Consider the following 13,294-nt stretch of genomic DNA (forward strand, 5'->3'; position numbering starts at 1 on the left):
AGAAAATTGGAAAAATATTTTCCTTCATACCAAACACACCCTATGTTCCTAGTTATCTTCTGTGCTCTAATATCCTCATAAAAAAGAAAAGGTGACACTGAAAAACAATGAGATGAATGATGTGAAACCATTGATAAAAAGGGAGCTAAAATCAAGCTTAGTACTGCACTTGAAGTAGGCTGTATAGGAGCCTTTCAGTTCATGTAAGGGAGACTATTCACATGGTAATTATTTTGGAATTAGACATATGTTAATAGTGATATATCACTGCTAATAATTCATTACATAATGATGACCTCAGATTAATTTTCTGTATCACTCTTCCAAGCTTTACGTTGAAGAAAAAAGAGTTTAAACTTTTATATATGATTGCGGAAGGAATTTTACAAATGGTGCAGTTGATTATAATACATGGTGTCCACATTCTTTACACTCAGTGGATGTGAACATAAATGACACTACAGAGATTAAATGGGCTCGGACCTTTGATTTCGAAACCTTATTACCTTTAATTATGTGAACTCATTTGGGTTATCTATTGAGGTCCATTTATGAAGTATCCAAATAATGCAAGAGCTTGAGCTAATATTGTGTGATCAGAAATGTTCAATTTTCTCTTAGAAAGCACATTTACAAGAGTGAGAAAAATGTCGACACCTTTTAAACTTGACCTTTTAACATCTCAAAGGATTAAGGCTAACAAGACTCCCCATGAAAATCCTTGTGATCAACAGGAATAGCAGCATCAAAACTATCAGGAAGAAAGAGAGTCTATAGTCCCAACCCTCAAAGGAAGAGCTCTTTTTGGGAATTGTTCTCACAAAATAATGCTACAAACAACCATAAGGAACTAAAAAGAGAGTTCTTTTGCCAGTTTAATCCTTGAGAGGAAATTAAAGTAGAAGAGAAGGGACCAATATAATGGTGAAAGAAAGAAAAAGAGTAACTTTTTAGTTCATTCTAGTTGGTAAACTGCAATGAAAGGCATTAATACACTCCCCATCCAAAGCTTCCCATCTCTCTCCTCAACCTCACTTATAGCTCTAACAACTTTCCCTTCTCCATCTTCCAATATCTGTAGTAGCTTACCGTCAGGGCTATACTTCACAACAATCGCATGTAGCCGGCCTCCAAGATGCAAGAGGGAACGGAGCTTTACTGGGATAGGAAGCTTCAGCAAGAATAGACGGAGTTTCGGGTATATGGAATTAATATAGCTGTAAATAGTGCGGCGACAGTGGATTGCTACCCAAAATTCACCTCTTTCATTTGCTCGGATATTGTCAGGATATCCTGGGAGGATTGCCATCACCTCTGAGGTCCCCGCTTTATCTCCTTTCAGCCAGTACTTCTGTAACCTATGAAAGAACACAAAATAAATCACGGTCCCATTCCTCCTAGTCCTAGAAAACAAATTGCAGAGCATGTTATTATCAGGTGAATTCAGGTACAAGATTCTTCAATATTTCAGAATTTGGACCTCAGAAGCGTATAAAACCAAAATAAGTGTGTTCTTGAATACATGTATTACCAAGTTGGATAGATATATATGTTCTGTCTGTATAAAGATGCATGCATGAATTTGGCATGCTAAAACGTAGACATTTGAGGCGCACAAAACTTTTTCTAGAACAGACAGCACTGATTTGGTTTTTGATGCGGCACAAGAACAAAAAAGTCAAGTGGAAAAGAGAATTTTGAACACAGAAGCTTCTACTATTTAAATCCACAAGGATGTTCCTAAATTCTTCATGTCTTACTTCACATCAGATGTGTGTGTATGAAAATGCATGCAGTGTGCTTCAGTAATTTTGTCTTTACATGTTTGTACATATATATTATCATCTGGCATATGTCTAGGAGACGTCATGTGAAAAGAAAACAAAAGTTGCAACTACAGAACAGGAAAGAGAATCCTTGGTAGCTTTTCCGATATACCTGCCCTTGGCACCTTCACAGAATACAAAGAAGGAACGATCCTTGCTTAGTGACAGACCATTTGGGAATTGGAGATTTCGAAGAAGAACAGTGGTCTGTTTTGTACTAGGATCGTACTTTAGAACCCTCCCACTATCTTCTGCTGAGTAGACCAATAGCATAAAATTCCTGAGAAAGATGGGGTGGATATTAATATTCTAATCAAAGAAGAAACACACATGACAATTGTACCTTGTTGTATTAACACCTGAAAGGAATACCTGTAAATGGCAATGAAAGTTCTAGCTAACCAGACATAAACATCTTCATTATATGCTAGCAGAGTTGGTTATTCATCAAAAAGAAGAAATGTTAGCAAAGTTAGGTGCAATATAGCAACCACATTCAAATTTAAGCTTCTTAATGATCATCTATTAATTTTCACCTTGCCGCAGCATCAACTTTCATTTTTCTGTCCCAGATGCAAACTGCAATGTTCTTAAAAGAAAACGTTTTTCTCCCACTAAGATAGAGAGCACTATGTCTTCCATTTGCATTAATCAGAACAAATATTGAAAGAGAATTCTCCGTTCTGATATTGTGTTGTCAACTTCAAGTTCACCATGTGAAACATTAGGCCTTTAAATTTCTGAATAGCCCAATGCATTTATGACAACGTCTCATTCTTGAGTTGGGATCTAGGTTAACTATATAAAGAAATCTACATTTAAAAAAATGAAGAAACAGTAAATTCACAACCTACCTTCTTTGGTACTTAGTGCTGCTATCTGTAAAATAGATGTTTCCTTCATCATCAATATCGAGGTCATTTGTGAATCCCAGAGGCACTCCTTCAGCCTCATTTGTCAATGTTTCTGCTAGTCCACCTTCCAGACCTACTTTCATCACCCCAAAATATGCATCTGCAATGTACAAATCACCTGTTGTTTTATCAAACCGTAACCCCAAAGGCCTACCACAGATGTGCTCATTCGCTAAATAGCTCAGAGGTGATGGTTTTGGATCACAATTTCCAGACCTGAGAATTCAGATCACAGAATGCATTAGAACATCAGAAAGTAAAGCTTAAATTTAAATCATCTTTAAAAGAAAGAAAAAAATAAGCAATTTGAAACTTTATCGGATGGCATATGTGACAATTAAAGAAGATAGTTTTATAAAGAGCGAAAGAAGCAATAACATCTAAAAATTTGATATCATCAGATAAGCTTAGCAGACCTAACAACTTTGTTTTTGAGAAGGTAACAGTAGCTTGAAGGACCTAACTATTTTAGCATGGAAGACCTGGAATTATCAATAAATAATAGCTTCCTGGAATTTCAAGTAGATAATAACAAGTTCAGAATATACTAGGATCATAACACTTCATTTAAAACCACAACACAAAGGAAAGTAATATCCATTGAACTGATACAGGTCAATTATCAAATTATGAATGAAACTTTCCTGCAAGGTCCAGGACTAAATACTCCTATTATTCTTTGTGGAGCAGGAGCTTGTGGCTCTTTACACTTTCTTACGTCATGCTAGATAGAATTAAGAACTGTGACATTTGTAGCTTTTCCTTAAAAATACAATCTCTAATTAGAATCTGGTAGATCATTTCTCAAATTTGCTTTCATGCCAGCCTGAATTGATCAAAGCAAGATAGCTTTGAAAATGGAATTGATTCCCATCTGATTCCAGTGCTTAACAATGCTGCTAGCATCATATAACTAAGACCCTACTTTATGTTAACTTGGTTTGAGAATATTAATTAGTTAGAGGCTTGGGTTCCAGCAACTTGTGAAAAAGGCATATTCATCAAGCCAAGTTATTATAGCTAGAATGGTAATTTCGCTGACAGACTCTGGAATGATAAGACCGAAAACTGTGGGTTCGGAGGACTTCTATTTCTCATAGGTCATCGTTTTTAAATGTTCCGAGATAGTTAACAATCAAATGATATACTTTGCGGTGTACTATATCCAGACAAATCTGCAATCATCTGAAGACTAGCATATGGGTCGAGTATTGTGAGAAATGCTTTACAGAACTATATGAGGTGATTCTACAGATAGTCTGTCACTCTTTTATCTCCTGTTGATACCATTGTGTTAATCCTTGGCTTAAAGATACGCACTTGGATGAAGTCATTTACATATTGACTTTTCGACATCAAACTGATAGTAAGCTGAAGAACCAAATAGTTTACTTAGAATGCCGCAGTAGCAATTTACCTGCTACTTTCTTTACGTATTTCCGAGATTTTCATGAATGATTCAGTTAGTATGCTGTTTCAAGGTCGTATCATTTGTCTTCCCAACACATATCCCTGTGTATCATCTTAACAAACATCACGGCTCTTGAAACATGGTTAAACTCTCTGTTAGATCACCAAAAGGAAGAAAGAGAACTTTAACTTCACATGTTTCCTCTGATAAACATCTACCTTCCTCATTTTTGAAGGTAAACTCTGCCTTTCATCTCGTGTCAAATGCTCAAAACATTTTGCTGCACATCTTAGTTTGCCTCTTTAGAGGCTATTCAACAATTCAAACTTGATTTTTCTCAAGTCAGTTCGCACTGCAAGTACAGCCGCAGCACCTTCAAGCATGCTCTCACTGGATCCTTATTGCTTAAGCTTCATGGCGTCATATAGCAATCTTGTTCGAACACCAGGTTTGCTAGGACTAAGAAATATCCACTTTTCTTGGTCTATTAGTAAGCAAAAGGTACAATACCATAGGGGAAAAACAGTTGCTTTGAAGTGTGATTCCATAGCATAACCCTTCAGTACTATAATATTTAACTTGGATAGATGAGCAAACATTATGTGGACCATCATGAGTTGGAGCTACTACCCACAAAAAAGGATTTCTTGTTGAACGTGTTAAAAGACATATTTTCTCCAAATACAGGACTCAATTCGGTTAAAACATTTTAAGTTGACAAAAAGGAATGCTTAGGGAAAGTTGATTCTATTAACTTCACCTTTAGTAACCACTTGACTGGTAGCTAGATGATATTGTACAGATTCATCCACAATTATCGCAGTGTATAACTGTTATTTCTAAGTACAGCAATCAAAACCCTATCTTGCAAGACCAACCACCTTCCTCCTCAGACATTTACAGGAGTACTTTTGTGAATGATTGCTGCCATATTCACCCTCCATAGCAAATCCTGGACGCATTGTTCGGAAAATGAGAACTTTACTGTAAAATACAGCATGTTCTCTCAGTTTAAAGACCAAAGCTTCATTTTGTTAATTGTTGTCATTGAGGATCTCAAGTTCACATCACATGAATCTTCATACCATGACTTGACTCGAAAAACAACAAAATTTCCAACTAAACGGATCAAATTGTTAAATAAAAAGACACTCAAATTCAAACCTACATTAGTTCTTTCTGCTTTTCCCTGTTGAAAAAGCACCTCAGATTCAAAACCACACATAAGACAAACTATATTGCATAATGAAAAACATAACTATTAACTCGAAGAAGAACTAAATCAAAAATTGACCTAAAGTTTTGTAGGTGTGCTGCCAAGTAATTCTCCACAAACCTAGCAAACTCGTCTGAAAACAATCTCAATCATATAACACAAGACCATCTTCATCTAGGCCCTTAAACAAGAACAACCTAAGTGTTGGTCTGCTGGATATAGGTGGATATGCACCTTGAGCTTCAGGGCCTTACTTTGGTTGCAGCGAATATGCTCGAATGGACTGATCTTTTTCTCTAACCACATACTCAAACCCATTTTACTGGATAAAAATACGTTACATTTAAGACCGAACTTATAAATTAAGAGCAAAATGCAGCATTTGATTGTTTAGTCTGCTTTAACTACGGGCACAGCCATAGTTGGAGCCACCTTAGGCTAAGGGGTGTCGGTTGGCACCAACAGAAAATTACACTGTGTAGCTCAGTCTAAAAATTATTTTATGTATATATACACTATATGTTGACTCTCTTTAGCTTCTTTGTGTGTTCATTTCATTATATTTTGACAAATGACACCTCTTAGTGAAATTTCTGGCTACCGCCACTGGGCACAACAAAAAAGAATATCATCGTGATAAGGTGTGAATCATGCTCAAAAAGTTGTTAAACCAAGTGCCAAGCAACCATAACAAAGTGACAAGCAGTGAATCAAAAGGATAGTTGAATGAGAAAAAGGCATCGCAAACACCCCACAATCTGAGTAAAAATCTAAAGTTTTAACTAATAAAATTCGTTAAGCTCAACATTACATCAGGAAAGCTGATATCCTTGCACCATCAAAAAAATTGTAGCAAGCGGGTTTCGAACCCGCGTCGTGTGACAAGGAACAAGGCTTATTCTTAGAAGCAAACCATTGCTGCAAGCATAATTTTGTTAATGAGGGTGCCAAGAAAAATATTTAAGGGGTCCCCAACGTATATATAGCTATGTATATATAGAGTTTTTGTCGAAGTTAACGGGTTCACGTGACCCCTCAAGCATGGCTGTAGGTCCGCCTCTGCTTGCAGATCAGTCAACATTTCCTTAGTTTTTCCATAGACAAGTTCGTCCAGTAGGCCTTAAAATTTAAAACTAATTTTAAATGTTACAGTTAAGAAACAGCATCTGCATGTTGAAGTGTCATAATTTTTCCACATAAATTAGCACATTTCTTCAGGATCAAGAAAATGGTCATTAAAAAAACAAAAGCGTAATTACAACAACAGAAAGAAAAACTACTGACCTATTAGCAGATGTATAGGCAAAATCAGTCCATTTCTGTCCATCCCACAACACAATTCTCCCATCAGCTATACCTGTGTAGGGTCCGCGACCTTTCGGGTCAAATGCGATACTTTCCGGGCCCTGAATTTGGTTCAAAAACTTTATTTCTGATTTCTGAAGCAAGTTTAGGGTGTCCTTTTCTACTGGTATTTCAGACCATGATGGCACTTCAACTTTATAAGTCTTAAAGTCTTTGAATTCAGAAATTGCACTCTGCTTTAAAGGGTCAAGCCCACAGTACAGTGCCGCTAGAAGAAATATTCCGGCAAATACTATCGCCGGCCTCATTGCCGTAAAAAGTTTTGTGTCTATGAATTTTGGACTGAAAATTTGTGTCTATGAATTATTGAGTAATGGTGTGTAAAGATTGCTACCAAACAACTTTCTGGGATTCTTGAATCTTTTAGGTTTTTTCATGAGAAGGAAATGCTATTAGTAGTAGTAGTAGCTAAGCAGAGTAACTGCTCCCCTACTGCCACTCACCCAGAAATGGAGTACAAAGTCCCCACGCTTCCATGCATGTGACTTTTTATGTATATTTTGTATGATTAAAAAATAAAAATATAAATAATTTTTTTTAAAACACCAGATTCGTTAAACTTTATTCACGATAACAAAAGAATAAAATTATTTTTTATCACCTTAAGTAAATACATTGAAATTATAAAGTCATGTGATTATTGTTGACTAAAATTTATACAATTAAAGAAGCCTTGGAGCAAAGGTCAAGTTGTCTCCATATGATCCATAGGCTACGGATTTGAGTCGTGGAAATTGATGCTTGTATCAGGGTAAGCTGCGTATATGATATACGGTATATCACAACCCTTGGGATGCAGCCCTTCCTCGGACTTTGCATGAATGCAAACTTACACACAAAAAAAATTCATTATAATATTACTGTTTACCTTGATATAAAATTGTCGTTAAAGTGAATAATGTTTAATGATTATAATAGGTAAAATTCACTTAAAAAAATTTTATGACTTTAAAACGGTAGTAAACAAATTTCAATTATTTTAATATAAAAAAATAGTTTAAGAATTTTATTGTATAAATAATAGATAAAATTCAGGTAAAAGGGTTTTGTATGGCAGGGATGATTATTTGTAAATAAACTACAAATTAAATGGTCATACTACCTGTTACGCGACGCCTTCCTGAGATTCCTTGGAAGGGCGACATAAGGCTAAGCAACTGATGTTAGTGCAGTTACTGTCCGCCAACTGAGGTCCCCTTCGTACGCTAGACTAGATTGTCAGTGTTGTACGGGAAAACCAATGTCAAGAGCAATTGAGAGAATAGAAATGTGAATTGAGAATGAAAGAAAGTTTAATTGCATTAATGAAAGCTATTACAGAAAAGCGACACGGTGTCGAGGGGGGAGACACCAATACAGAGAATTGTTTGCTTACTCGAAAGTTTGATTGCTTGATCCACCCTAATAATGCTTAAAAAAAATAAACCAAAGCTACAAGACTAGACTTGATTAAGCTAGAGAAACATAATGGAAACACATGGAATAAAACTGCTCTATATTTACAATGAAAAGGACTTAGTTTTCTACAAGGCAGAAACAGGTCCGTTGTCAGTAGCATTGTCTTTGGCATCAGGGTCTGCGCGCGCGGCTGGACGCTGGCGAGGGATATTGGTGGGGCGACAGAGGCACATGCGCGCTTGTCACTTGGCGGCCAAATGCCACGGGGCCGTCCGTGGCGCTAGACATTGGGAGGCTTGCTAGGACGCCACGGGGCGCACCCAAAGGGTCATGGGGCATGGCTAGAAAGCCGCCAATGACATTCTCCCCCACCTGATTTGGCGACGTCCTCGGCGCTTTACTTGCAAGATAATCTTCAATTAGGCTCTTGTAGGCTTTGAGGTTTGTTCCCCTCTCCCAAGTATTCTCATGTGCATCACAGCCCTGCCATTTCACCAAGAACTCTTGGTGACCTTTCCTTGAGGCATGAATCACTCTATCATCAAGGATAGCTTCAACACGCCTTTTCCCGGTTGAATTGGGACCTCGAATACTGGGTATTGAGAGCTAGCTCCGTGAAGGATCTTCCGTGTCTTCCGAAAAGGTTTCAGCGGGCTGACATGGAAGACAGGATGAATTTTCCACCAAGCTGGGGTATCCACCCGGTATGCAACTTTCCCAATGCGCCTTTCAATGGACAAGAGACCAATGTATTTTTACAATAGGCGAGGGTCATGGACCCCCGCAAATATCGCTTTGAAATTTTGATCATCACTTTTTCTCCTACTTGGTATTCAACAAAGCGACGATTTTGATCAGCATGCCTCTTCATCCGCTTTTGGGCTTTGACGAGATAGCTCCGCACTATCTCCAAATTTTGCTTCCATTCTTTTGAGAAGCTAGCAGGTCGAGGAGATTTTGACATGTTTGGTGCATTCACAGTGTGTGGGAGTAGCGGTTATTATCCGGCAACAATTTCAAAAGCGTTTTTGTTTGTACTAGAGCTCTTTTGTGAATTGAAACACAGTTGAGCAGCATCTAGAAGCTTCACCCAATTCTTCTGTGATCCGGTTACAAAGTGGCGGAGATATTCCTCCAACATACAATTGAACCGCTCAGTCTAGCCATCAGATTGCGGATGAAAACTTGAGCCGTGACTCAATTTTGACCCAAGGCACTTAAAGAGTTGGGTCCAAAAGTTGCTAGTGAAGCATGAGTCGTGATCACTAACAATGTCTTTGGGCAGGCCCCAATATTTGACGACATGAGAGAAGAAGAGTCGAGATGTATCTTCTGCTGATATATATTGTGGGGCTACTATAAAGGTAGCATACTTGGAAAACCGATCCACCACAACCAAGATAGTTGTGAGATCTCCGACCTTGGGCAATCCGGTGATGAAATCCAGGGAAACGTTTTCCCAAGGTCTCTTTGGGACAGCTAGTGGTTCCAAGAGTCCCGCTTGTGTTAAGCAGTCCGACTTGCCTTTTTTGGCATACTAGACAAGTCTTCACATACTGAGTGACATCATCGGCTATTTGGGGCCAGTAATATGCACTGCAAAGTAACGCCATGGTGCGTTCTTCACCGGGATGGCTGGCCCACAGAGTATCATGACATTCCGCCAGAAGAGTCCTTCGTAGATCTCCTCCTTTAGGAACATAAAGTTGGTTCCCTTTCACTTTTAGAAAACCATCTTCCATGTAGAACTGGCGAGTCTTAACCTGTCCTACCAAATCAACCAAATATTATGCAGCAGGATCCTTGATGAGTAGATCCTGTATCTGGTCCTTGATGGAGGTGGCTACTTCGCTCCCCCTAAGGGGTGGCGAGTGTCACACCTCCTTTTTCCTACACCCCGAAAGGGTAGAAGGGAGTTTTTCCAATTTAAGTGACAATCGAAACAAGATTATTTATTTAAAATCAGAGTCGCCACTTGGGATAATTTATGGTGTCCCAAGTCACCGGTTTAAATCCCGAATCGAGGAAAGGATTGACTCTGTATTACAGTCCGCGATCACAGAAATCCGGGTAAGGAATTCTATTAACCCTGAAGAAGGTGTTAGGCATTCCCAAGTTCCGTGGTTCTAGCACGGTCGCTCAATTGTTATAATTGGTCTATTGTCTGATTTTAATACATATTTTAACTTTATAACCGCTTTTAATTATTTGATTATTCGTAATTAAAGAATTGAGTTACGCGTACGTATACTCTTTTCCTTTGGCGCGTCAAAAATTATGTCACGCGAACGTATCCACAATTAATAACGCTTTGTTTATTTTATTAAGAAAAGTTTGACCAAAATTGCGCGAACGCATACCTTGATTTATTTTTAGAAATCGCAATCATGTTACGCGAACATGTCCACAACCGCGATGATATATTAAACGGTCCTAAAGCAAACTACGAACATTTGTTATTTATGGAAACTTGGTCAACTTTAGTTATAGAAAGTTTTTTCTTTTTTTTGATTTGGAAATGTGGTCCGTTTATTAGACGAACATTCCGACGAAAAGTTATTCTCAAGCCCATTTCTCAATCACTCATCTTGACCAAACAGAACCCTATGAGTCAAAATTCTTTTAATTACTACTAATAAGCAAACAATGACCCACAACATCAATTAAAAAACCTAAATTTATATTTAATATACAACAAGATCATATGGCTCAAATCCAGTGCAACTACTATATTTGGTTTCTTTTTAGTGTTTCTTATTTTTTAACTTTCACAACAAATTAGTTGCCATGCTCTTCTATCATGCACAAGATGGAAAATTAAGATGAAATTAATTCAAATAGCTCATCACCGATTAAAACATTAAATGTAATAGATCAAACCCTTCTCAAAAATTAGATTATGAAAAAAAATAAAACAATGAACTCTTCTGAAATCCTTAAAAGAGCAAAACTAGACATTAGATAACTTAAACCTTTGGAGAACAATTCTATAACATATGAAGTTTTGGAGACTAGTTTTCAGAACTTAGCTAAATTCTAAGCTGCACAGTGCCAAGCGTGGGAACCAACATTAAAACAAGGTTGCTGCAACTTCCCGAATAAAACCCAATAACATGCTAAATACATAACCATCAAATCCATAATACAATAAATCAAGCATGAGAAGGACAAAGCTAAGATAAACAGATATGAAAATCGCAGAGCAAATAAAGTTTAAAAATCGGGCATTTCATCGACTTCAAAATTGCAACTTAGAATACGAACCGGAAATGAACGCAACGGAATAGAAACTCGATGACCTTGAAGCTCGCTGGAAATTGATGAACCTCAGTCAAACCCCGACTTTTCAGTGATAACTGAAACGGATGACTGTTGTCATCGGAATTTCTCACTCTGTTTCTACCCGTTCACCCCTGTATTAGGCTAGCTTTTTTTCTTGTGTCTGTCTATATTTCCTAGCTTTTTTTCTGTGTGTTTGGCGTTTGGCTGGGTTTTTTAAAGGGGGGGGGGCGGTCTATGGCTGTTGAAGGTGTAAGAAAAAGTGAAGAAAAGAAGAACCGGATTTTTTTGATTTCCTCCTCCTCCTCTCTCTCTATCTTCAGCCTTATATCCTTTTCTGATCTCTAATGTGTGTACCATGTGGGGTCCAATGCATAGAGTAAAAATGTGAAACAAAATTGGCATGTCATTTTCAAACGTGAGTGTGCACTGCATTGTGGAAGAATGATGGTGAGGGCATTAATTTGAGTGGGGGACAACCTAACATTTGTTACACAAGAAGACAAAATTTAAAAAGTAATTTGTAAAAAAAATCTAAAATAAATAAATTCCCTAAAGAGTTCCTACGTTGTCTTAGAGGACTATTTCAATTCTTTCCAATACTTGTCACGTTCTTCTCGTTCCTCTTTTTTTTTTTTTTTTTGTTTTTTTCTATTATCAATAAATGAAACTAGCTACACAAAATACTAGTAATATTAGGAAGAGAACTAAAATAATTATATTAGAGAAATTCAAATATTACTCAATACTTACAACTTAAAAATCATACTAAACTAAGTAATACCTACTTTTTAGAAACTTCTCTTTCTTTGTAATTGGGGAATAAAACTAATATTCTAAAATATGTAACTCCTTTTTTTTGTAATTTTTATTTTCATGTAATAAAATAAAGTAAAAGAGTAAAAATTAATTGAAATAGCTATATTAGGCCTAAATTAAATATTTGTATGCTAAAATATAAAAAATCTTGGGGATGGTCAAAAATCACATGTCTACAACTGCCCCTTTTTGACTGGAAATAATAAGTATTTTCAGGCAAAGAACGACTAGACAGTTTTTTTGACCCGACACTTTTTTTTAGGAGACAAAAAAAGCTAAGAGGAAGGAGAATGTGACTGAGCCCTGGTATCTGAGCTGCCTACATATCCTTGGCTATAAAGGAATCAGGTCACGTGTAGTTCAGAGGTGAATGAGGTGATGGAGTACCGAGGTGGAGAGCCGATTGAGGTGCCGTCGAGGTTCCGGTTTGCGGTTCCTGTTATTACATCAAAAATCAAATGAAAAAGACTAACTAAGTCTTTCAACTACGAGTAACAAGATTCCTATCTATAAGTCTTCTGAAGCTTGATCTTGAGTGTTGAAGGGTTCTTCATGCAGACTTTAGATTTGAACCTTGGCGCTTGTTAGCTACAGATGCTAGCTCGTTCTTCTTCAGCTTTTTGGATCAAGACCGGACATGTAGTGCCTGTGACTTCCACTATATCTTAAGTAGTTTCACATCTTCCATCAACTTCTATATTTGGATTAACTTCTTGCCCTTCTCCTTTTTTCTTTATTGTGACTAACTTCTGTTGATCACCTCGGACTGTTGACTCATATTTTTGCCGCGAGCTCCTTTTGTTGTTGACTTGAATTGTAATCTGAGATGCTTTCCCTTTCTCCAGGTGGATGCCTGATTGCTGAACTCGAATTGTACTTTGAGATGCTTCCCCTTTCTCCAGGTGGATGCCTGACTGCTGAAGTTGAACTGTATTCCCCTACTCTCCAGCTGGGCTCCTGACTACTGAACTTGAATGTATTCCCTTGCTCTCCAGGTGGGCGCCTGATTGCATGAACTTGAATTGTATTCCCTTGCTCTCCAAGTGGGCGCCTGATTGTTGAATTT

General features: G+C 37.5%; 1 protein-coding gene across 1 annotated transcript; it reads right to left on the bottom strand.

The window, feature by feature from the left end:
• Positions 1–752: 752 nt before the first annotated feature.
• On the bottom strand, positions 753–7,193 carry LOC104244172 (protein STRICTOSIDINE SYNTHASE-LIKE 3-like). The gene is made up of 4 exons (XM_009799530.2): positions 6,652–7,193; positions 2,681–2,956; positions 1,939–2,106; positions 753–1,358 (listed from the first exon to the last, which is right to left on the bottom strand). The coding sequence occupies exons 1-4, from the start codon at positions 6,978–6,980 to the stop codon at positions 956–958; spliced, it is 1,176 nt and encodes a 391-aa protein (XP_009797832.1). The 5' UTR covers positions 6,981–7,193; the 3' UTR covers positions 753–955.
• Between the last annotated feature and the right edge of the window lie 6,101 nt (positions 7,194–13,294).

The sequence above is a fragment of the Nicotiana sylvestris genome, chromosome 6 (assembly GCF_000393655.2).
Source record: "Nicotiana sylvestris chromosome 6, ASM39365v2, whole genome shotgun sequence".
Lineage (NCBI taxonomy): Eukaryota > Viridiplantae > Streptophyta > Magnoliopsida > Solanales > Solanaceae > Nicotiana > Nicotiana sylvestris.